Source organism: Lissotriton helveticus, chromosome 3_1, assembly GCF_964261635.1.
Source record: "Lissotriton helveticus chromosome 3_1, aLisHel1.1, whole genome shotgun sequence".
In the NCBI taxonomy this organism is placed as follows: Eukaryota; Metazoa; Chordata; class Amphibia; order Caudata; family Salamandridae; genus Lissotriton; species Lissotriton helveticus.
In genome coordinates, this window is record NC_136061.1 from 1,782,275,785 (window position 1) to 1,782,302,345 (window position 26,561).

General features: G+C 43.8%; 1 protein-coding gene across 1 annotated transcript in view; it reads left to right on the forward strand.

Moving 5' to 3' along the window:
* LOC144825145 (uromodulin-like) overlaps window positions 1–26,561 on the forward strand; it is a 135,440-nt gene that overhangs the window by 51,462 nt on the left and 57,417 nt on the right. Inside the window, exon 5 of the mRNA XM_078684014.1 lies at window positions 13,108–13,353. Coding sequence (XP_078540140.1) covers window positions 13,108–13,353 — 246 coding nt within the window. The remainder of the gene's footprint in view (window positions 1–13,107; window positions 13,354–26,561) is intronic.

A 26,561-nucleotide genomic window follows, 5' to 3' on the forward strand; every position in this document is an offset into this window, starting at 1 on the left:
CGGGACTTTATCAAAGGCTGCTTTGAGGTCTATAAAGCATGCATACAGAGGCCTAGATTTTGCGAGGGCTTGATTGGCTAGCAGGGTGACTGCAGAGATGTTCGTAAGTGTGCCCTGAATCCAGTTTGAGTGTAGGGAATGAGGTTATGTCCACTGACCAAGTCCTCCAAATCGACCAACAGGTTTGATGCATACATTTTTGCTTCCACGTCAATTAGGGCTATCAGACGGTAGTTGGAGGGATCGGAACAGGCGCCCGATCCTTATATTGGGTTTAAAATACTACCCCTCCAAGAGTCTGGGATGGTACTGGATGCTAGGATGGAGGACAAGAGTGGCGTGAGGAGGCCGGACCAGAATGGAGGATCATGCCAAAACAAGGCATTTGGCAACCCGTTGGGCCCTGGGGCTCCCTCGGATCTTAGTTTTTTAATGATGTTCAGAACTTGCTCTTTCCAGATCTGCGGGAAATAATCGATTGCTTCTGGGTTTTAGGTGGCTTTGATATGACCTGCAACAAGTGCCCCCTTGCCTAGTTGAGAACCACAAATTGCAGGGCCGACAATGGAAGTTTCATTGAATAGGAAATCGATGTGAGCTCTCCAGGTGTCCTCCATTATGTCTGAGTTATGATGTTGGTTCTTGCTGTTTGTTAACTGGTTGATAATTTCCTAAAAGAGCCTGGAATCCCTTTGTTTGCAGGAATGGTGGAGTTTGGCCCAGAGATGTTCTTGAAACACTATTTTTGCCACCTTAGTGTCTCTTTTTAGGTCTTTTCTGGCTGTGGAGATTAATAGCAAGAGATCCTGGGAGAGGGCAGAGCCCTGGGTGCGTAGTCGTCTAAGATGTTTGTTCAGTTGTTGTTTTTGTGTCCTGAGATGTTTGGTTAACCAATCGCCCCCTTGATGTCTTCTCACTTTGTTACCAGTGGCCTGGTTGTACAATTGTTGGTTTAGTTCTAGAGTGAAGCGCTCCCAAGCCTGTGTATTTATAGTTTTAGTTTGAAATCTTAGCAGGAAGTTGGTGCATGTCCCCATGATGTCGCCGATCGTATCCTTTTTCCATACAAGGCATTTTAAATTGTAGCAGTGCGTTTGTTGAGATGATGCATTAGCTAGCACTGAATTTATGATGTTTCTTAGCAACGTGAAGCATTGCGGTTGGTGGTCGCTTTGTGTCCTATCCATTATTTGGAAGTTCGTGATGGATGGAAAGAGATCTTAATCCGTGACGGTATAGTCTATGGTTGAAGGCGAGGCTGATTTTTGGGTAATCCTAGTGTATGCTGCAGGGCTGTCTGTCGGGCTGCTCCCGTTAAGCATGCTCATGGGAAGATCAACCAAACAGGTCGTGCATCTCTTACCAAAGGTGTCTTGTCAGTTCGGGGCCTGTGCACGCTCTTTGATACCTTTATTTCCATTTTGCAGTAAATTCATATTAAAATCCCCTGACAGGATGATGCTCGCATCCAGTTGGTCAAGTTTTAATGTAGCCAGTGGTGCTAGTAAATGGTCAACTCTTGTCCGTTTTTGTTTGAACGCTGGGTGAAAATAGATATTAAGAATAAGCAAACAATTGAGGAGCAGAGCTTCAGTTTGACACATTGCAACCATGAGAACTCAAGGTCTATAGTGGAAACTTGCCAGGGAATATCGGTTTAAATGAAAATTGAAAGGCCCTCCTTAGCTCTGCCTAGGTTAGTCACTTTTTGGCCGGCTTCAGAAATTCCTTAGAACCAATTATGGGTGAAGAGTTTATCAACCAGGTTTCCTGAAAGAGGAGAATATTGTACTTTGTGATGAATTCCATGAAGCCTGGATCTTCTAATTTGGTACTAAGGCTGAACACATTCCAGGAACAGATGTTACAGCCTGGGAGTGAGTTGTTGGCTACATGAGATTTGGTTCATGCCGTGTCTGGGGGTGTTCCAGTCGAGATTAAATCCCGGAATCCTGGGGGCTTAGTGGCTTCTAGGTGAGCAAAGGTAATGGTAATTTTCCTGGTTGTGGACTCTTTCCTCTTCAGAGGAGTTTGATGATCTGGGCCTTTGGCTCCCTTTAACAGGCCCTCTGGTTGATTGGATGGTTGAAGCAGGTTGGGGTAGCAAGGGGGGGGTCTGTCTTTTTTAACTTAATGCCCCACTTTGCAAATTGGTCCCTCTGCTGCCAAATGTGTTCAATAAGAGAAGTGACTGAGAACGTTGTTATTGTTGTTTCTTAGCCCATGAAGTGCGAGTTCTCTTTAAACTCTATACTAATGATGTCACAGGTGTTTATGTGGCTCAAAGGAGGCAGGGCTTTTAAGAGTGTAAGCAGGACGCTTCTGTTTAAGATGTCATGGTTTCCCCTTGACACATAGTGAGGGATGAAGTCCAATTTGTTGGTGTGTGATGAAGTGTCCCGTTGCGACTCTTGATGTGCACCCCTAACCATTACTTTGTCGGCCGGTATCAGCTCTGTGATTGACGAGGGTATAGTCGGAATAACGTTGGTGTTGTTTAGTGTACGTTGTTTGTTGACCCTTGTTCAAGTTGCATTATTGCTTCCCAGGTTTAGATCTTGGGTTAAATCTGAGTGGCAATTTTCTTTCCTCTCGTTGTCAGTAACCAAGTTAACTACCCGTAGGCTGATTGTACTGATCTCCTTCGTGACATTCCTTGGTGTATTTGAGGGTTTCGCTGTTTGTGTGGTTTGTGTAGCCTGGGTGAATAAAAGGTGTTTCTCTTTCCTTGGAGGCTTAAATATGCTGTATGCTTTCCCAAACTGCTGTTGTTCACTTTTGGTGTCATTTAGACAGCTAGGGGTTGTAGGTAAGATGGATGGGGGTTTGGTTGATCTTGTTTATAATTTTATCCCGGGAGAGGTAAAGCCACATCATGGTCACTCTGTTTCAATCCCTGGTCAGTTTTGACGGGAAATAAGTTGGTTGCCTGTCTTGAATGTCTTCTGTTTTTTGTTTTTCTTAGGCGTTTTCTCTCACGCTTGGTTAATATCTTGGTAGCTATTGATGGCTGATCTAAGGATTGCTCACATTGATCAGTTAATTGAGGAGCCAAAACATTTAGATTATCAAACGCTTTTGCTGGGCTGGGTGCAGTTGAATCTGTCTGTGTTTGGACTAAGGTACATTCCGCTCCACTAATGATGTGCCTCCCCGTGGGGCGGGGTTGTTCAGTGTCCATTACCCATAGTGCCTCGTGGTCTGTCTCTGCTTGTGGAACATTCTTTATTGGAACTTCCCTAGTTGTGACGAAAAGGTCTGACAGAAGGGCGGGGAGCACCGCTAATTGTCTACAATTTGGGTGCAGTGGCACGTTTGGTGAGATGTTTCCTGGTCTCGCTGCACCCTTGAAATCATCTCATTGAAACTTTGCAGTTTCTGTTCTACCCCCTGAACGTTGATTGCTAGGATGTTTTGGAGGTCCTCTTGGGTGTCCAGCTTATCAGCATGGTAAGTCATTGCTTTGGCGATTGTGTCCACTGTTTGTAATAAAAGCTGCCAGGCTGGTGGGGCTGGAAGACTGCCTGACTCAGTTGTAAATAAATACCTGGGCGTTGTGTTCCCAGTAGTTTGAACATGCTGACATGGGAGCTTGTGAAAGACCCGGGGTCCCGCTAAGTTGTTCCCTTGTTTGGGAGGATTGCGACAAGTAGGTTAAACCTTGCATATCAGGGTAGAGAAACCACTCCTCCTGTGGATTGGCCTGGCAGTGGTTCTACCCTTTTGTTGTTATGCTGGCACTTCCGACAAGAACAAAGAGAAGCTGGGCTTATCGCAATTGTTTGTGTTAATATTAGAGAAGTCAGACTCCCGAGCTTCGGTGTGTAGGGCGCCTTGAGATTTTGTCGAGTTCCCAATTAAATTCAAGGCATTTGTGGTTGTCTGCTTGGTGGGGGCCCCTTCATTAAGGCTTTGGGGGCTGTTGTTATCAGGTGAAATTGAAAAATAATGTCTGCTGATTGAGAAGGTCGACAGAAGGGATGTGGTGGTGTATTTGTGCCTTGAAAACTTGGTTGTTTTGGTATTGTCTGAGTTCTGGCGGGAGGAGGGCTTTGGATGATAAGAGTTGGAGGCTTGGAACTGCGTTGGTTGCTTTGTGCGGGGTTTCCCAGCCCAATCGCTGAGGTGACTGGGAACTTCTCCTCCCGCACTCACAGGTCGTGGTCTTTTTTCACTGGGAGCGCTCGTGGTGGCCTCACTCACTGAAACTGAGCTGATACTGATTTAATCTCTTGCTTTAGGGGCTGTAAGGTCATTGCAGTGGCGATTAACTGAAGTGGACTTTTTTACAACTTTTAAAAAGTCTGAAATCAGTGCCTGTATGCTACTGTTTGGTACTGAGTGATACCTAATTTAGACCACAGAAGTGGCTTTGGTACTGCCTCCCCGTTTTGCTTCTGAAGTCGCCGCTATGGGTGTTTTTGATATGGCCTTTGGCCAGTTGCTGGCATTTGTTGTGGTTGCGTCCGTTAAGACTCCCGATTCTAGTCACCGGTGTTTATCTTCTTTAACTGAAGGACAAGAGCATGGGAAGTTCATACCTGGGAGATCTTTGGGTGCAGCCTCTTTGGCCTTTTCCTTGTCCTTTGGCTGGGGTGCACTTCTGACTTTCCTTGACTGCTTTCCCCATTGCCACCACCCCTAGTGGGGAGAAGAGGGAGGATGAGTAAGACTGCGGTTGGGGTGGGGGGGTTATGCGAAGTTGAGTGGAGCAGGTGCAGCTTGAACTAGTCTCAAGCTGGGTAGCAGTTTGAGGAGGGGGAGGTGCAAGAGCAGGGCATGCTGGGGGCCGCAAGCTGCACTCAACCTAGTTGGGCTGCCTCCACGGACACTCCCAGGCACTTGACTCTGTGGCCTCCTGTTAAGGGAGGCCGCGCTCTTGCACTCTTGAAACCTACAAGTGGCCCGCTTGTGTGCCTCGCAGCGCACTGCTTGCTTGCCTGCTGTGCTTATTCCCTCCAGCCTCTTCTCCAAAATCACCGCCTTTGCCGCCTCCGTTCAGCTTCCTGGTGATTACTGGGGTCTCCCAGGGTGTGCCTGATGTTGTGTGGACCCACTAATTTGCTCTGTGAAGACAGCTGCAGAATGGGAGCGGGCTGTGGGCTGCGGGCTGCGGAGGGCAGTGGAGGGCAGGGAGGGCAGTAACCAAGAGCCGTCAGCCAGTGGTTTGGCTTCTCCCCACACAATCGACCGCCAAACTGCTACTGCTGGTGCTGCGGCAATCAGCGCGAATACCTGGAACAGGAATTTTGTATTTCCTGAGTCAGAGATTCGTGGTCGGACAGGCCATGCGACTCACACCCACGTCTATTGAATAACTGATCACAGGTAGGGTCTCTCTTAAACTATAGACAAGCGCTCGCCCCAGGGAAAACCCTAATTGATCCCACAGATATTTAGTTGCACCATAAAGAGGGCCATGGCAATTGCCCCAATAAAACATATTTGGCCAGAGGCTCGCATTCTTCCAAAATACCACAAGGCTAGATAACACATATAGATAGCAACGCTCAGCAGACCAGGACACAACATGTACACCACACGAAGTGATCAAGAGTTCGTTCTGCTGGACATCTGGACACAATCACACCGGCCCACCCTAGCTCTCCTTGAGGCCGAGAGCCAGCTGTGTCCTTTTCATATGCCCAACCCTGTTAATTTACAACTGAGATGCTTTTCAAGAATGCAGAAATGGTTTTATTGTACCTCGCAAAATGTGTATAAAACGAGTCAAAACTTTGTACACTCAGAATCTTTCCTCAGATGCAGTCTGTCGAGACTCTCCTGCTTATGCATTTAATTAAACCAAAATGTTCCTGTTTTGCAAAATGACTCTTGTATTTTCATTTCTTTAAGGTAAATTCATATCCAAGCAACAGGTGAAATGGTTGCACTACTTAAGTAGTCACACAATGCTTGCTCTGCCACAGCTCTATCCACAAGACCCCATTTTTTGTGTCCTGCATGGTCCTTGACTGCAACAATCTTAACTGAACTGCATGTCCATTTTACAATCCTCTGTGGGATGTGGAAGCCCTCATAATTTTCTTGAATACACTCCAATCCCCCAATAAAGTCCTGAAGTTATTTTCACATCTGCCCTATTTCTGCCCTAGGAATCAGGGCAGGTAATGCTTAGACAATGAGTCTTGGAATGTGTCAGTCTCTATCTCTAGTACCTTTCATCTGGTCTTGGCCCTCCTAAGGGCTACTTTTAGCTGGACACATTTTAGCCTTCAGCATGGATAACATCCCCAAATAGTGGTTGGAGTACTCAATGCTGACAAACGTTTGCCTCCACCATAGTGAGAGTGACTCCTACTCTTCAGTACCAGCATTAAAGATTGAACTCCTTACAAGTCTTACAAAATCATGCAAAGTCCATCAGCACCAGACACTTTTCCCTGTTTAAAGAGACTTTATTGCATCTCCTACTTCGGCTTCTTCTTTAGGCCTCTGCACATCTATCAACTTCTCAAGTTAGCAGCACTCTAAGAACCTGCTGCCCTCAGTTTCCCTTTCCCTTACAACCTTTAGTAAAATTGTCTGACTGCTTCTGCCTTAGCCTCCTCTTCTTTACAACCATGTTTTTGCTGTCCTAGTTTCTTGTATGTGAAATGTACTCTATGGTATCCTCAATTACTGAGCCAGTTTATGGCCGAACTTATTCTCATTGTAATAACATCTTTGTTTAAGCTTAAAAAGTGTCCTTTCTTCCTTATTCACTTCCAGAAGGGTTGTATACCCTTTCCTCCTATTAATTTCTAGCACTGTCTTTGCCATTGCTTCACTTTCGCAATACTGTGGTTTCTTCACGTTTGCAAGGTTCTCTCAGTACTTTGTCCATCATTACAAGCTACTCTCTATTGGTTTGTACTTAAGAGCTGTGATTGTACCCCTAATATATACCTTCAAGGCATCCCAGATGGTGGCGATCAAGAAATTCCTGTGCCTGTGTGCTAAGCTCCTTTCTGTGGAGCAGGTCTTTAACCGCATCAGCGCTAGTGGTTTTCCCGGTGTGCGCTGACTTTTTTAAAATACCGCGTTACATGACGAGCTCAGCTCGTCATGAGCGTACGAGAGGTGTACCTCATGACGAGCTGAGCTCGTCATCAGCGTGGAAGGGGTTAAGTTGGTAGGCTTCCTGACTTTATGTGCCCAGGTCTGTCTGTTAAATGCTCCCAGTATATTTTTGCTGTCACAAAGGTAATGGGTTCTGATGTATAACCTATGAACAGACTGAAGAAACAAAAATCAATATCTGCAGGAAGGAGGTGGCACCATATACCCAAAAGACCCTCATCACCCTTTACTCTACAAAACTTGCCACTGGCTGCTCTGGCCCCCAGACCCAGGCAACTGGATTGAATTAGTGTAACATTCCTGACAAAGCAAAAGTACCCCCCTATATTTAATTTGGCCTCCATCAATTGAAACTGCACAGACAGGATTCTCCTGTATGTATCGGTCGGTAAGGTCGGTTGATAAATATATTGATCACTGATCAGTTGTGCCAAGCAGCAGTTCTTAACAAGCATCTCTCTGGTATTCGTGTCCCTGTTTGATATGATACTTTGTTGGTGAACATTCTTCTTTACTAAAATGGCTACAATGACTGTCTTCGAAGAATGTGATGCAAAGAACAGGAGGTAGTACCTATGCTTCAAACTGTTCTGATCTTATCTCCTTAGATGTTTATCCTGTAAGAAAAAAAATCTGGATTTTATAATCTTATTTATTGCCACAGCCTGTAAGGAGTCAGGTCTGATTTTTTATGGCCCAAGTTCATGTATCCATTGATGTACCAGGACATACTGCTGTCTTTGCCAAGATGCAAACCATTTGTCTCACTTCTGGCATCCCTTCTCGAGTAATCATTATGACCAAGCCATAATTACAATGTTTTTTTCCCCAAGATGCTGGCATCTGTAATCAACATTTCAAATCTGCCTTTATACTTACCTCATTTGGTAGGTCTCATTCTTTTCAACACAGAAAGTCTCCCTGGGAGTTCGAACAGCTTCATGTTCATGTTTCTGGATTCATGACATGTCATATTGTCTCTTTTGCTGTATCTCCCAGTCATTTAATGTGATTGTACTTCAGTATCTGCTGACATGAAGTCCCACTTGCTACCCAGTCGATAAGCTTATTTTCTTTATTTCTTTATTTATTTATTTTTTAAACTGATAAAGCTCAACAAATGCCCTTGGGCGTCTCGGCGCTGCGGACGAAGCAGATATCTGAAGCTGGATTATTGATCAAACAGCCATGTCTTTATCATTTTACGAAAGTGTACCAGTGACTGACAGGAACGAATCTTCAAAGGGAGGGCATTCCACAGTCTTGCTGCTGTTACAACAAAGCGCCTATCTCCCCAAGACGCCGTCTTTGTACGCGGGACAAGTAGCTGGTGTGCGGTGGAAGAACGAAGTTGTCTGTTGGGGCAGTATGTGGATAACTGATTTATAAGGAACTGGGGGCCTATGTTACGAGAAGCTTTGAAGGCAATGCATAAGGCCTTGAATTTTATGCGATTCCTTACTGCCAACTCATCTTCATTACAGATGCCCATTATCTTCTTAATCAAGTCCATAGATGAGACTGCAATTTCTGCTTTTATCCATTTAAATTTCAGAACCTTTCGGAAGGCCCATTGGCAGGGGTGGCTCCTCTGCTAAGGCAGAGTAGCGTCACCCCACTTCTTTTCAGCACTGCCAAAAGGTTATTATAATTTGATTTTTCTGTGCTAAGGCAGTTTTGCGGGGCGGGGCTGAGCTGGGAGGAGGGGTTGGGGCACTCTTTAAGTGCACATGACTGTCTTATGCCGGCCAAACAATCATAAGCACTTTACATGTTCTCTACTGGCTGTATTGTACAGCCTGGGTAGAAAACATCCCCAGGCCTTCAGTCCCTGTGTGAGTGCCGAACCACGGTGCTCAGATAATCACAACTCTGCACTGCAGTGTTGTGGTTGGCTTAGGGGAGCCTGGGCGCTTCTTGTTGATGCAGAAGGAAGAGAACAGAGGAGAGGCGGCGGCTGACCCAGCCGGCCACCCGGCGACCTGCAGGTAAGTGATCTTTTTTTTTTTTTTAAAACCCTCCTCACAACTGCTGCCTGGTAGCAGCCGCCACTGCTCATTGGTTTTGTATCTGTTTTTCCATGAATGCTTACCTGTGGCCAGTAAGCTCTCCATTCATCAACTTACAAGCAGCTGTGTTGAAAGAGTTGCACCTTACTTCCCTCAAAAAATATTCAAATTTGTTATCTTGCTGCTTCAAGAATTTACTACTTTACAAGTAGGGGCAGTTAGTGGTTTTATTTGATTTTTTCTTTGGCCGTTATGCTTGAGACTTATTGGAAATGAGTCATCTTTCTCTAACACTTTTCTGAAGTGGACCTGGACACAGGCATTGATATTCTCCTCTTCTGCTTGCTCATTCAGCTTCATGGTCATGATGTTTTTTCATCACAACCTATTCGCCCGATCTTCGCATTTCTCTGTGGAAAGTTTGACCTGGGTTTTTCAGTGTCACAAATGAGTTTGTCACACATAGCTGTTATCTGACTGAATCATTTGATCTGCTTCTCATATCCAGGTCCTATGACCTGCATTTCATTTTTTCAGTTGAATGGTTTTACTCCCCAAGTTGGATTTAAGGTGAGCCAGACCATCTGCCAGTGATTTTCCAAATCAACATTAAAGGTTTGTTAGACAATTGATCATTTTTTGTCTGCTGTGGGCTTTTATTGATAGCTATAGCTTTATCTCAAACAGCCTCCCTTGTTTCCCTTAATAGTTGATTCTTTGCAATAAATATAGGTTTCCATTTTTATGGTGCTCTAATTACCTGTGAAACTGATACTTGTACATAGTAAACAATTGAGCAGTCACTGTCGTCTAGCAAGCTTAACTGGGTTGCCTACCCTCACACTACTTGGGCATGTCAGTCATCAGACGTCTAAATGTCTCAATGGGTCGCAGCCTTTAACTCAGTCCATGTCCATTTAGCACTTTCAATTTCATGAAGGCTGCTCGCTGTCCTCTATTGCTTGCATTTACTTTCCTCACAGAGAAACACAGCACCCAGTATGCCAATGACACCATTTACAGTGCCACCATAATTTACTATAAGCAGGATCTCTGTCTCTGTGGCCTCCTCATTCCCAGTTGGCCTGATTAGAAAGACACCATGGGTGACATCGTAGGTCCGTGGGCTGTCAGACTCTACATAATCAATATCTCAGGCACATCTCTTTCCCAGTATCTCCCTTGCATGATTCAGGAGTGCAGTGGTAGCTCCTCTTGGTGCTCCGTTCCTTGCTGTAAGCCTTTCTGCTGTACGGCGCCTCACAGGCACTGTGGTGATCGTGGCTTTCTCACCAGCCATGGGAGGGGTGTGGAATACTGTTTCCAGGCACAGTGGCCTATATACCCTCTCCTAATTTACCACCACACCAATATTGCGATTCGCGGATCTCCGTCTCACTCCTTCACCACTTCCAGATCCCCAGGTAGGTCCTCTAACCACCAGGTAAGAGTTTTCCGCCCTCTCGTGGGTCTCTGCCTACAAACACGACTCAGAGCTCTTGGAAGCCCCTCCTACCCCAACATCGCCTGACACCTCTTTCCTGTAGCACTATTTTGTGAAATAATTTTTTATGTGATGATTGTTTATGGTTGCACTATAGACTTTTTCACACTTTATTAAAGGCGTTGCTGAAATAAGGGCCTCTCATTGTATGTTTTTTGTGCTGTGCAACGCTTTGTAAATGTGTGATTGTGAACAAGAATATTGTCTGTGTATTTATGTTATAGTTACAAAGTACACAGTGTTAAATGGTTCATATGTGTGTTGATTCCTAAATAAACGGATTAATTTCATGAAATTACCCTCCCCACATATAAACCATGAATTTTGTGGTTGTATATGACATTAATCTGACATTTTGTAAGTCATTAATTTCCCTTCATGAAAGGCTCTTGTTTAATCATATATCAATTTGTTCCCCTAATCTCTGAATTTTATCTAAAATGATTTTAAATTTGTTGAAGTCATTAACGTATTCTAATGTTCATCCTGAAATTTCCCTTCTGTTTTCTACTAGTTCGTCCTACAAGAGTTATGGTTATTCCTAGATAGGCAAATTCATTTCCTAAAAAATTATCCTCAGCGCCTTGGCCTGTCAGTCATACATTTATTTTTAGAAAAAACACAAGATCAGCTAAGACATGAACCAAGGTTACAGTAGCCTCAAACTTATACGAGTGAATGATCGAGTAGTCAGCAACTGGACCCAGCCACAGCGTTTTTTGAATAGTCAGTTTCAGTGCATAGCATTGCATTAGCCTCTTGGACAAATCTAGGCTTAGAGCCCCGTCTGAAAGGGTACTTGTGTGCATGCCTTTTTATTAAGAACGTGATCACTCTTCAGTCGTTCGACACTGACCGCCGAGCAGCAGGCCAGGCACAGGGAGAAAATGTTGTGCTCTGAGTTAACAAGGTAACGGATCTGGCAATTAGGCACGGATTGTAGGGCCAGGCTGGACTCCTCCTCATGTGAGCAGTTCACTATGGCCACCCTTACCCCACCCTCTTAAGCGTTTTTTAATGTTGTAGCTGTCACTGTTATGTTGTGTAATACACCTTTACCTGTGTTCATTCTACATTCTCTGGAACATAGTGTACAGTGTTCTTACATATGTGTTGTAATTTACTTCAGTTGATGCTGACTGGTTATCTGCCAGGCTGTGTAAATGCTTTCTCTTGGATTAAACATATTTGAACATAACGTGGAGTGTTTATCTTCAATCAAACAGTCACTTATAAAGAAAACCAGAAACTTGCCGGACTGTGAGTGACTGGTGTTTCGCTGTATGGTTCAAGTGGCACAGAAACATAATGGCAGCTCCCAGCTATTGACACGAGATTCATTCTGTTAAGGCAGGCTGAAACAGCTTGGAGGCGTGCCCTGTTCCCATTCCTTGATGTACGCTTGGAAACTTAACAGCATCACTGTTTCCTCCAAGCAGTGCAATCTGGAGGCTGAAGTGACTCTAAAATCTGGACGCTGCAACCTCCCTGAGAGAGTTACCTGCCTACTCTCAAAAAGTTTCCTCAAAATGTTCTGGTACCTTTTTTCTGATCCATTACAAACAGGAGCTAAGAGGGAACAGACGCAGGTTGCCCTCCACTCACAAGTATTCATAACAAAAAACCTGCTATGTATCTGAGAGATAGAGTGTCCTGAACATCACCTGCCTCCCTTCCTGGTGAGTATACGTATAGTACATGCAATACTTCTGCTGTACTTACAGGGTGTTTATGACTCCACCACCGGTTCTTAACAACCATTCATCATGAAAAGTGTGTAAAAAAGTGTGTGAAAAGTGGGAAGGTGCCTCACGGAAACAAACGCCAGGGAACTACTGATAGGTACTCATCAGTGTGTTCCACTAATCATCATCGGTGCCTTTCCACTGAAAAATAAATGTGCAGATAATGTGTCCAACTCAATTGGTGAAAAATCGAATAAACCTGACCCGTAAGGTAGAGCTCCCTTCATGAATTGTATGGTTCTAACCCACTAAAAACGAGCTAGACAACCCCTAGCACTATGGTCAATTTTATTCTCTGCTGGGTGTCTGCTCATATTAAAAACAAAGGGCTACTGTCGTACTTCGTTTTAATTTATATGAAGCCGACATTTTTCATTGCTTAATACTAAGGTATTAGAGCTGTGAAGTCACAGTGTGGCGTGGACTGACCCCTTTACCTGAAGAAGTTGCCGATAAGTAGTGTTAGGCAATGAAACATGTTGGCTTCATATAAATTAAAATGAAGTACGACAGCAGCCCTTTGTTTTTAATGTGAGCAGGAAGAAATCCAGTCCACCCACCTAGAGAATAGTTGTTATTGGGTTTCTCTACACAGCTGCTGGAAAAGCCGGGCTATGTAGTCTGACCTTTAAAGAGGTTGCAGGGTTATGGACATTTTGTTGGTGGCTGTGGTCATTATTAGATGGCTATATCCTGAGTTGTTGCCCCGTCTACCATCTTCCCACTTGGTGCTTGCTGAACCATACACTTCTTTCCCTCCTTTCAGCACATCATTCTCAAATCAACTGAAAGGCTATGGAAGTTTCTCAGCCCAGATGTCTCTGTATAGAGATTCAGCTCAGCAAGATCCTGTGCTGGCATCAGATCTTCTGTACGTGGGAGACCAGGTGTTCCTCGTCGTGGAGGTGCCAGATCTGGACGAGAGTCAATTCTCAATGCTGGTGAAGTCACTGTTTGCCGCTCCAGTTGCCAATCTCAGCTCAGTTCCTCAATACAATCTGATTACAGAAGGGTATGTACACCCATTTCCACGTATATTCTATAAGATAATGCATAGATAAGCAATGCCTCAAAATGACCAAATATGAACATACACCATGTAATTGACTAAGAAGTACAAAAGGGGCTAAATATAGTAAAGTATTGATTTTTTTATTGAACTACGAAGTCAAGACAGAGTCAATATAATTAGAGTTTGGCAGCCACAAGTGACTGTGATATATTTGCTCAATTCATTTGTTAGTACTAATTACATATTTTATTATCTACAAGGGCACATTTTTATGTCACAATGTTCCAAATGGTTGACTCTGCACAAGCTAAGGGAAATAACACTACAGCTTTTGTCAGACGGTCAGTGAAAAATTGGTAGGCCTTTGAGCCAAGTTTAACTGATGGGTATTTGGAGACCTGGACAATGATGGTACTATTAAAAGCCCTGCTGATTGGTATTACTAAGCAAAATTTGACCTTTATTTGTATATAATTTGCCTATCAAAAGTCAATTTTTCTTTAATTTTTGCCATCTTTGATCTTGGCAAAATTCTACTATATGAGGTAATCACCATTTTTGCGAGGACAATTTGCGCGTAATGTACTCTCACCTTTTTTTTGTTGAGATGTTTCCTCATTGATACAGTTTGTACGTTATTATGTTGCAATTATGAGCAATTTTCAGCTCAAGCAACTCAAGCTTTTTTGTTCTGCTACAGTTGTCCAACTCCCACGATGGTATGATCAGTGCTACAGGAAACCCGCATGAAATAAAGTTATAAATAATGAATTTAAATGGAAATTGTTATTATGTGAATCAGCCATCGCAAATGGTGAACTGAAGTTGAAACACAAAACACTTCGACCCCTGGTCTCTAGCATTATGTAGTGTACTGGGCCAATACTAAATTGCTATTTTATTGACACATTTTAAAGCACGCTATGCCAGCCATGAGTGTTTTGTGATTTCTGAAATTGATTAATTAATTAAGAGGAAGGGAGCAGTGAAACAATAACAATTTGACTGAATTATGTAGGAATGTCTAAGTGGATCAAATAAGATGTCGGCATCATCAATATGAAAGTGGCAGTCTGGCCACCAGTGAAAAACCTGCTGGCACAGGCCTGTTATTGAAACCCTTTTGTTAATCTGGCACATTTTAATTTGAAAAAGGATCCTGTCTACACGTTTATACAAATGAATTGTACAATACCATCCAAAGAGGAATTTCCTTTCAGACTGAATCTTACTTCAATAAATACCCCTTCACCTAAACATCACATTACCGTAGTCAGTGATTTTGTGTGATCTCCTAATCCAGTCATATAACATAAAGAATCCATTGCCTTCAATGGTCATCCTATCATTTTACCTTAGCCAATGATTTGTGCTATCTCCTAACTCATTGATATAACATAGAGAGTCTATTGCTTCTAATGGTCAACCTATCGCATTACCGTAGCCAATCATTTGTGCTGTATCAAAATTCATTCACATAATATAGATGGTCTATTGCCTCCGATGTCCCTCCTGTCATACTATTACAGCACTTTCGGTTAGCATGTTTTTCATCATTATGGAATAATGAATTTTCTCTATATTACTGCCATCACATCAATGACTTCAATGGGCCCCAAAATTCATGTGGTGTAGAAGCAGGGTGTAGCATGCCCGAGTGTGTTTAGATAATTCGTTGCACTGAACCAAGTCCAGGATCTATTTGTCTGCATGAGGGAATATTTACCCATCCATCTCATAGTGACTCTGCATTTGGCCGTAGCAATGCCATTGATAATTGACACACATTGCCCTCTGTTTTGGGACATCTACAACATATCCCAGCAATTTCACCAGCTAAGTTCTAGGTAAATTCGAATTTGTCATTACCCTTACAGTTTCAAATATTTCCGAACCTGACACTCCCTTCCCCAATCTTGCAACTCCTGGGCAGGACAATGCAGGGTGTAAGAAATTTGCATTCTCTATATTACATCTAAGTCAGGTTGTTGATATGTTTTGAACATAACGAGCAATTCTCTAGGGGTATAATGTAAGTCTCATGTATTTATTTGAAGTGCATTAACTTTTGTTTTCTAATATTTTTATTGAGCAGAAAAAAACCATAAATACAATGATTAGTTTTCAAAATTGACTTCAATCCAATTCAAGTCCAATCCAATCCAAGTCAATTTGCCTAGGAATTGACTTGGGAGGGTACATGGTGCAGTCAGTATTTAAAATGCAGAGTGCAGTAATATGGGCATGACCTAGTTTGTAAAATCTGTTCAATCAATCAATCAAAAAGACTTTATTCAGTTTTTGTTCACAAAACCATAAACGTTGCACAGATAAAAATACATAAAAACAATTATACATTAATACATGATTTAAAAAGATATCCTTTACCGCAATATAAATCAGCTCAATTAAAAAAAAAACCTAGATAAACGAACTTTACACATCCTGACGGGTCCTAGATTTCATAGAAGCTTTTAAAAACCCTACTATAAAAAAGATACAATCCTCTTTCAGCAGTTGAAGATACACAGGGGCCGGTCGAACCTGTCTAAAATTCAATCTTTTTAAAATAGGAACCAAAAAATGCCTCCGGGGAATTTCATACAGTTTGCATAAAAACAAGAAGTGCAGCAAATCCTGCGGCGACTGTCCGTTGCAGCCGCAGGGAACTAGCACTTGACCTCTGTGAGAACCCTTCGGTCTGGCTAGCAAAAGGTGGAAGAGGTTCAACCGAAACCTGGTTAGCAAGAATTTCTCATGTGTTGACAGAGACCCCATGAGATAAGGTTCCGTCGACTGAGTCGTCTTGAGTGTTAAATACATCTGAACATTAGGTTTTAGCACCTCTTCAGCTTCCCTATCTGCTTTCCTTAGGGTCAGGAAGGCTATCTTAGTTAATTCCACATCCTTCTTGACAATAATATCAGGTTTGGAAAATAGGTCACCCCGCCCTAAAACTTCAAAACTTCTTTTGATATACCTTAGCCAGGGAATACGAGCTAACTTATCAAGGGACATACGCTCTCTTAAAGTGAGGTGGTTCGGAGTTAGATCTTTGTTCAACCAACACTTTAGCCAGAAGATCAGGGGCCGCAGAGCAAGATCATTACTTAAGTAGGGGACCCCTAGTTCCTCATGGACCGCTAAATTAGAGGTTCCACGTGGAACACATAGTAGGCGTTTCCGAAAATCATTCTCCACTACCTGGAGGGAATCTGCGGCAGTATATCCCCATATTTCACTACCATAGGGGGCTATGGCCAAGCTTTTGGCTTGGTAAACTTTCAACATAGCCCCTGTTGGCTATTTTGGTAGCAAACTTAAAAAATGCTGTATTTACCTGTGCCAGATCCCCTTTTTTCCTTAAAATTAGGGGACCCTAATTTAGTTGGTTATCAAAGAGAACCCCTAAGTAGGAAAATACAGTTGTGCAGGGGATCCTGGTGGGACCAATGCTGAAATGAAAACTTTTTTTCAATTTATGCCCCACTTTAATGACGAAGGACTTGGAGTTATTAATTGCCAAGTCCCGATCAGTTATGAATCTGGAGAATGTGGATAGAAGGGATTGCAAACCCATTTCGGTCCTGCATATGAAGACGTTGTCGTCCGTGTATAGCAGGACGGGGATACCACACTGTCTCACATAAGGGTAATCAACTCCAGTTTCCCTTAATGCGCTAACCGGTTCATTTATATAAAAATTAAATAAAAAAGGTGCCAGAATGCATCCATTCTGAACTCTCCTCTTAATCTCAAAGGGCCAGATGTAGGTCGCCCAATACCGGTCGGTAACGGCCGAAATTCGGTAATTTCGCCCGTTACCGACCGGTATTTGGCATTTGGAATGTAGGTGGCATGATTGTAGGATTCGGTATTTTACCGAATCGGTAACTTAAGAAATCGGTAAATTACCGAATCTGCAATGTAGGGAGCACTCAAATGAGTGCGTTTCCCATTTCAGGATTTGTTATTTACCACCAACTACAAGTTGGTGGTAAATATCAAAAACCCTTAAAAAAAGCAATTTTTTGCAATTTATAACAGTGCCATGTGGCAGACATACATGCCCTAGGGCATGTATGTGTGCCACATGGGCACCCATGTACTATTCAGGGGTGCAACAGGGTGTCAAAGTGACACCCTGCCACCCTTGAATGTGTTCCCCCTTTTACCGAATGGGTATTTACCGATTCGGTAATTCTTACCGAAATTTTACCTACATAGCATTTACCGATTCTAAAATACCGAATCGGTAAAATTCGGTATTTTAGAATCGGTAAATGTAGTTTACCTACATATGGCCCTAAGTCCCTAGTTACCTGTAGATCCTGAGAGAACCTAACATTGGCTTTAGTTGACATATGTAGGTCCTCAAGAAAATTAACAATGCTGTTCTCAGTCCTGTGAGGCACAGAAGGCCCCACTCGTATAGGAGACTGGCATACGGTTACTGGAGCATCTGCATTACTGGGCCTGATGCTATTGCCCTCATGGACTGCCACAGTTTAACCCTGTTTACACAGTCAAACGCAGATGACAAGTCCATGAAGGCAAGATGGATAGTTGCGGGGCGACCAACAATATATTTGCTCAGTATCAAAGATAAATTAAGACACTGAGCAACAGTAGAGCATCCCGGTCGGAATCCATACTAGACATCCGACATAATCTTGTGCTCCTCTGCCCATGTTGATAGTCTCTGTAAAAGAATGCGTCCTATCACTTTGACCACTGGGTCAATAAGTGAAATCAGTCTATAACAGTTGGTGCTATTCCTGGTACCCTTCTTAAAAACAGGGTCTATAGTCGAAGAGGCCCAAGACTGGGGACAGCCATTCTTAGAAGCTGCATTAAATACTGTCTCCAGTATCGGGCCCAGAACGGGGAGTCTGATTTGAATAAATCTGGGGGGATCTGGACCTGGTGGTTTGTTAACAGATAGTCCTATAATACCATCCAGAATCTCACCCCTATGAAAAGTTATTACATGATCCTTCATGTCCTGGCTTACTCTGTGATTAAACTCAAGAGGGTAATCAAACATAGATTTAAAGTGGAGAACCCATTACTCCTCTGTAATGTATGAATCTAAGGCCCCCCTCTTCCTGATCAAAAAGGGGCCGATTCACAACAATCCAGAACCTCAAGCTGTTTCTGAGAGTGCTTGAGTCAATCAGCTCCCTCCAAGCTTCTTCCTGAAGGGCACCCTTCCATTTGGCTAGGGCTGACTTATATTCCTTTCGACAAGCACATACCTCTGATTGAATTCTTGGTTTGGCTAACAAAGCTACCCTCAACCTCTTAGCTGCTTTAGAGCAGGTGGAATCAAACCATCTGGGACCATTTGAGGCATTTCTTCTGGCTGGAGCACTTAAAATTGTACCCACTTTTTTCGCTATTAGCTCATATGCTCCAAGGATCTCATTAGTGGGGGGGCCCTCGGTAGTACATATTGTTAATTCATGAGCACAGGATGTTTTTACTTTATTATAGAATACTTCAGAGAAAACACATTTCTGTCATTCTCAGAACACCCCTGGTTGAAACATCACCAATCTTTACTGTTAGTGGGCCCATCATATAAGCTGTTAATGGAGTATGGTCACTAAATTCACTCTCCACAATTTTAAAACCATGGAAAGAAGATTGCAAGGAAGAAGAAATTAAAATGAAGTCAATAAATGACCCCCTAACGTGCCCTTTAAAAGTTGGCACTGGAAACGTAATGTACGGGTCAGCTAGAGCCATCAGGGTGAACATATCCAGTTCATTCAGCATGTTGTTCAATAGTTTCACCTGAACATGATGCTCAAAATGAAAACCCCTCATACATGGGCAGCCCAACTCAGAAATACAAGAAGTTCTAGGATTACCACAAGGGTGTATATTAAAATCCCGGGAAATCAAAAGATTATGAAGACTCTGGCCCAAAAAGTGTCCTATAATCGCTCCGAAGGTAGTGATGCTAGAGACCTCATGTGGATAAGCCATCGAGTTATAAAAGGTAACAATTCCCCATCTGGTATCCCCTCTTTTGGCTGACAACGCCAAAATTCCCGGGTATGTAGTTGGCATCATTTGGAGCTTACAATCAACAGCCACAGAGATGTATACAACTAGACCACCCTTTGGTCTTACACTCCCCGATGGAGCTGCCGGGACAAAAAAATGCCTTGTAACCTTCCAAAAATAGATCACACTCCACTGACCAAGTTTCTTGGAGGCTAATTACCGAGAATTGCTTCACATATTTCACCAATAGTGGATCTTGGAGCTTGTTGGCCAGCCCTGCAATATTCCAGGATAGGAAATTATTTGGCCCCACGTCTGGAGGCCTTTCGACTTCCTCCACTGGGGACTGGAGAAGAGCAGCAGGCTCCGGCTCAAGGGGTGTGAGATCCCTTAGTCAATCACAATCCTCTAGGCCTGATGGAGCAGCAAATCTATTGTTTAACGCCAGTGAGGCGTCGGTGTCAAACTGCCTGTCTGATACTGAAGTTCATAGCGGTCGCTGATGCCTAGATGCTAGACTATTTGTCCGCCCACCTCTAGGAGCTATCCTGGGGACATTTTCTGACACATCCCTTTAAAGGGCTGGCTTGTAAAAGTAGCCCAGAGGTAAAGCACGGATAACAGATCCCAATAAAGGGGTGAGGCTAATATCCCTGGGTAAAATACGGCCCGCAGTGTAGGGATTGTCAACATTTACAATAACGCAGTCACCAGAACCCTTTTTGCATGAGCTCCCAATCCATCTAACCCTGCATGCCATAAATGTTACTAGACACGTGGGCACCCAGGGTAGTAGTGTGTATAAACCAGTGAGTTAATTTATTTAACAGCTGCCCATAGTCTTCCTTAGCCCCTTTGGGGAGGGAAGGAATACTCCCCAAAACTACTACATATGGGGTGGATTCGGGTGGAAGGTCAATAGTTGGGAGACTCGTTGGTTGTGAGACCCTCCCTTCTGTCTTACAAGCCCTGTGAGGCACAGAAGGCCCCACTCGTAGAGGAGACTGGCATACGGTTACTGGAGCATCTGCATTACTGGGCCTGATGCTATTGGAGCTGCTCTTATCTAGCACCACACTATTTACTGCAGGCCTCACAGAGGAGCCTACCCCTGCTCCATTACCCCCAGTAGTTGGAAGGCCTTTACTAGTGGTTGTGCTAGCTATTGGTGTAACCAGCGAATTGGAGCTAGCCAGCCCCTCTAGTTTTGATAACCTAACTTCTACTGAGCTTATTTTTTGAAGGATTGGATCCAGTAGGGTGGACATCATAGTGTTGAGCATGCCCCAGAAGTTCCCCTGCTGTATACTGTCAGAGAAGTGCCCAAGCATTGTCTGATTCGTGGGAATAGGGGGACCCTCTTTACAAACATTTGTAGTAGGGACAGCTAATGATTTCATTCCAGATGTGCCCTGAACAGATTTATTTGATTTCAGTAGGCCTCGGGTCTTCCTTTTTATGGAGGGCGATTTATTGGTACAAGTTGACTTCATCTTTGCTTTCTGCCCGCTAGTTGTGGCTTTAGATTTAACAAGGCTGGGTTCATGCTCCATAGATGAGCAGGAAACAGAATTTGTCACTCTGACTGGGACAACAAATGGGGACTGACTCAGCCGGAATGGAGATACATCCTGGTTGGAAACCGCCATAGAATCAGAGATCATGGCATTACCTAGCTTGTAACATCTGTTCTACTCTGGAAGTGATGACTATCACAATCTTAAGAGAAACATGTATAATATGCAATTAAGGAAGTAAATGTGCTTCTCAGAAATATCGATGACTAAACATGTTTACTCACAGAAGAAAGTGTGATATTAGCGATAAAATCAGGTTAAAAACATCTGTTCTAATCCATAAACCTTGAATATTGATATGTGCAAATAGCAATTATGGTGTAAACGTACTAGTCCAAAATATCGATAACTAAACAAGCAATATTAAAGGTGCAAGGTGCAATATTTATCTGCTTGGCCTAGTTTATAGCATTAGTTCTACACCAGAAACAAACAATAATGCATTTATTAGAGCAACATGTGCAACTGACAGTTAAAGATGCAAGTGTACCACTCACAAATATCAACTGCTACACATATCTTTACACAAAATGCAAAGGGCAGTATTGATGAAAACACCAGGTTTTAAAATCTTTGTTCTGTTTCATACACATCTACTATTACATTTGTATAAAGACACGTGCAAATCAGACTTAAAGTGCCATTGTGCTACTACAAAATACTGATTACTGAACATGTATATCTTGCATTGAATTTCCTTTTTTTCTGCCGTTTTTCTCCTACCTTCCTTTACCCGTCTTTGCCCTTCTCTTCACTCCTTATCCCTTCTCGTAATACTACTCAATTTATTTCGAATTAGCAGTATTTTTACTTTATAAAATGTATTATTTCTAGATGATGAGTGCCTTATGAATGAAGTGCATTAGCATGCAAAAACTATGCAATGAAGTGCAGAGCAAAGATATGACTAGCTAAAAGCCTAATATACCACATAAATGAGGGGAACCATATAGTAATTTCATCCCGATCCTAATCACTCTGAAATATTGCCAGAGAGTATTACATCTTTTAAGCACCTCCACACACTTTGCATACACTTCCTCAAATTTCATGATGCACAACGGTCTGATAATACCTTTGCATATTGGGCAGCGCCAGCCCTCCTAGCAGCTTTGGGGGTTGTAGAACCCCAAGCTGCAGCCTTGATTACTTTTTATTCCAGATACAACTTCTGAAGATTGCTTCTAGTTCCCGAAGGAAACTGCTAGGGATTTTTATTGGAATGTTAGAAAAGAGAATTATTAACAATGGTAGCATTGACATTTTGATAATTGAGATACACCATATTATTGTCAAGGAAAGCAGTGACCACCTCTCGAGCATTCACTTTATTTTTTGCAACATTTTATCATAATTTATGTGGAATTAACAATCGTTAGTCACTAATATGCCAAAGTATCTTATTGGAGACAACTTTCTCGCTGAAGATTGTAGTGGAATAAAGAGGTTGGAGGCTGATACATTAAAAAGCAATAATTCGGTCTTAGTTGGATTTATCTTAATATTAATCGTAATATTCGCCTGTTCAGACTAAAGAAAACATCATCTGCAAATCATTTTAATCTAGTCATCCCTTCCACAGGCGCTTTTATGGTGTCTTTGCAAAGTTGTTCCACCAGGGGTTCAATAAAAAAGTTAATAAAATGGGGGAAAGAGGGCATTCGTGCTGCGTACCCCTTTTGATTAATATTGTGCCTGCCATCTTAGAGTTGACCTTGGCCTGAGCCCCAGTGTATCAATTTGAAAGCATTGCAATAAACCGTGATAGAAAACCAAATTATAGTCTATTGCCTGAATTAAAAATTGAGTGTTGGCCAACATTAAGCAGCCTGCCATGAAGCTACTTTGAACTCTGTGAATTAGGTGTTTTGCTGCGGGGGTTATACAGATTTCCCAGATTTTTATCAGTAATTTATAGTTTATATTAAGTAAACTAAGTGGTCTATATGAGTGGACCAATTGTGGATTTTTATCTTTTTTTGAAAAATACACAATTATAGATTCTTGAAAGATTGAGGGGACCTCTCCTCCTTCTGTGATATGATTAAATAGGTGTACTAAAAAAAACACAAGTTCATCAGAGAAAGTCTTAAAAAACTCTCTGGGCAGCCCATTATCTCCACATGCTTTGGCATTTTGGCATTGTATTTAACGCCTCTTGAATTTCAGCAGGTGTTATAGGCTTTAGAAGGGACTGGGATAGTGAATTAGCTAGGGAGCTGAATGGTGGGATAATAATACTGTGTAATATCAGTCATTGGGACACTATGGGGCACATTAGGATGGCGGGCGGACTTTGTCCACCCATCATCCTCGTGGAAAACGGGACCGCCCGCGATCTGAGGGGCGGTCCCGCCATGCACATTATTATGCGCCCGCCACATGCATCATGCATTTGTAACATTGCGGCGGGCGGTGTTTACACCGGCACCCGCCGCAATGTTAAAAATGCATGTTATGCATGTTATGCATTTGCATACACAAAGCGGCAGGCACCGCGGGGTGCCTGCCGCATTGTGTATGCAAATGCAGGGGGGTACCTCAGGTACCCCCATGTGCACCCCCCACCTCGCCTTCACCATTGGGGGCCTGCAACGGCCCCCCAAAGTAAAGACCGCATGCTTCTCCACAACGGCAACGCCACCATGGAAAAGCATCGGACTGCCCTCATTGTAATATGGTTGGCGGTGTCTCGCAGACACCGCCACCATAGAAAAGCACTTTTTCCGCCTGTCGCGAAGTCAACCGGCGGAAATGCGGTGGATGGACTTTTCGTCCGCCGCGGACCCCCTAGCCATCCTAATGTGGCGGGGGGGCATTTTGTTGAGGATGGCAGGCGGATTGCCCCCTCCCGGGCCAGCGGTAGCTACCTCCAGCCCGGCGGTGGCAATCCGCCTGCCATCCTAATGGGCTCCTATATTGTGTTTGATGGGTGTCTCTATAATGCTGGAGAAACGTGTTAGCAATCTCTTTCCTATCTGTTGCTAACTGCCCTATATCAGGATTCTTGATGGATTTTGGTCCTGGTGGACCATGCCAAAAACATGCCGATATGTTGATTTTCTTCATATATTTTTTGTTGATAGGTATTAGATTTATTAATCTCCTCTAAAGTATAGTCATCCCTCAGGTTATGTTTTGTTGATGCTATTAATCCCTCCACTGGCTCTATACCAGAGTTCTGCACCCTAGCAGCTTCAGTTGCATTATCTAGTGCTGCCTGCAAATTCGCTTTCTGTTGTAGGCATTCTATATTAAGGTGCGCCTTAAAGACAATGATTCTTCCCGTCAATGTTGCCTTAAAAGCCAACCAGATTGAAAAGAGAGACAATTTGATTAATAATAGTAAAAACCACTAGAATTAACTGTTTTGTTTCCTTAACCCATTGAGGATTGGAATGCTAGGTTCTGTCAAGCTTCCACATTGGTCTATCCCTTTTCCTCAAATCAAGCTCTACTGCTACCAAAACAAATGAATGGTCAGATAAGGCATTTGCTTGGATATCCGATTGACCTCTCTTCAAGGTTTTCGAAAACAAAATTGATGCGTGAGGCCATTTTATATCTCTGTAATAGGCATGTATATTGTTTGGAATTTGGATGGTCTTCTCTTCAAGGGTCCAGAGCTGATAATTAGATTTAAAAGCCTCTCTAATTATTGTCTTTGGATTTTGTTATTTTTTATTCTTATTTGATGTACCTTTGGCCAGACCCGAATCTGATTAAAAACCCCTCCAAAAATCAGCGGCCCTACTGCACCCAATGTCATTTTGTAAAGCTGAGTGAGAATCAATATCATCACTAATTGCAGAGGCCGCCGCACCCCCCCCGAAGGGGGGGGGGAGGCTCAAGGGCCGGCGCCTTAATCCACGCCGAGCCCCAGTGGAAGAACCGGTTCTGGGCGCCCAGAAGCGGCAGGAGGACTTAACACCTCGCAGGGGAACATCCTGTGGACACCAAGGAACCCCCAGCCAATCGGGGGGACAGCATGGTACAAACCCACCAATGGGGGGCCAGCTACAAGGAACGGACGAGCAGAAGTGGGGGGATATAAGCCACCGCTCCCCCAGTTAGCTCCTAATTTTGCGGAGCGGGGGAAGCGGCGCACCTGAATTTTTGGACTTCTGCAGACGAGGCGAAGCTATGTCGGAGGGACCAGCTGACTACAGACCATCGACGGACGACGGACCATCACTGGACTTAAAGGATCATCGGTGCGCCGGCAAGGCTCTCGGTAGCAGAGCAAGTATTCACCCAGACGCTCCCACGAATCCGGGACCGGCACGTGGCTATGCCGCCACAAGCCCGGTAGAGCCTACGGTTTCTCGTTTCACCTTTTCAGCGCGCACTGTGCCGCTGGGGGGTAGCTGCGGGGCCTGGCGGCTTACAGGACTAATGCCCCCCTTGCGGGGTACCGTGTCCGACCTCGTGGCCATAGGTACAAATCCCCGAAGATCACTCAGCATTTCAGCTAGTCGGTCGAAACAGTGAGTACCAGGGGGTTGGGTAACAATTAACATCTGATACCTAGCTCCAAGATGTCCACGGGTGAACGTCGCTTTAAAAATAGACGGTATGTTATGATGTGTGCACAAACAGTCACCTGCGTTAACAAGAACCGTGTGAGCAGGAGGCGCTGCATCAGGAGGTCAGAGGGCGCGATCGGCTCCTGCGAACGTACTGAGCGGCGGTGGCCCCTCGGTTCAGTTTGAAAAGAGCTTTTACTCCTCACCGGCTCGGTGGGTTACCAGCTCGGCTGCGAGCGACTGAGAAGAAAAGGGACATCCCACCGGTAGCAGAGCGCGAGCGTGCCAAGGAGCAGCGGCGGGGGCCACGGGCCGATGGGGAGAACAAGGACCAGAGCCGACACCCTACAAGATGGAGCACGAGTCCCCGGTAAGGATCCCCCCCCCTTCAGGGGCACCGTTACATAGGCTGAAGAATCTGGGGAGAAATTAAAATTAAATGTTTATAATCCAGGGCGCTATAGCTCAGTGAGTTGTGTGCCTCCTGCGGCCACGCGGGCCAAACAGAGACAGCTGAGGGTAAACTGCAGGCTCAAACCCCGTCCATGCGACTCCTACACAATTTTTGGGGGTGAGAATGGGAACGTCAGAGTTAGTTAAGAAGTAAGAGTTTTCATTTTAAAGATAATACACAGAGCAGCGCCTGCCAGTTAAAGGGCCAATAATTACTGCTTCCGCAATTTATATACAATAGAGTGAAAGGTTTCCTGCAGCAGCTAAGAGGAAAGCATAAAACACACCTCTCCCTGTCTGTCTGATTCGACACGAGGAAGCTAGGCCCAGGAAAGAAAGTAAACTCGAACGATGATGATCAAACCAAGAGGGTTTCACTGTCAGAATGTTCTGGCGCAGCGCCTCGCGGCAAGCGAAATAGCCTCTAGGCGCTTTATTTTAAGGCGGGAACTTCGGGGAATGGAGCTGCGCTCCTTGTTATGTGGTGGCGCAGCGCCTCTCTGCAAGCGAAATAACCTCAAGGCACTTTATTTTAAGGCGGGAACTTCGGGTGAATAGAGCTGCGCTCCTTGTTATGGATTTTAATAAAAAAAAAAAAAAAAAAAGAAACACAGGAAACCGCGCCGGTCAAGCGGTA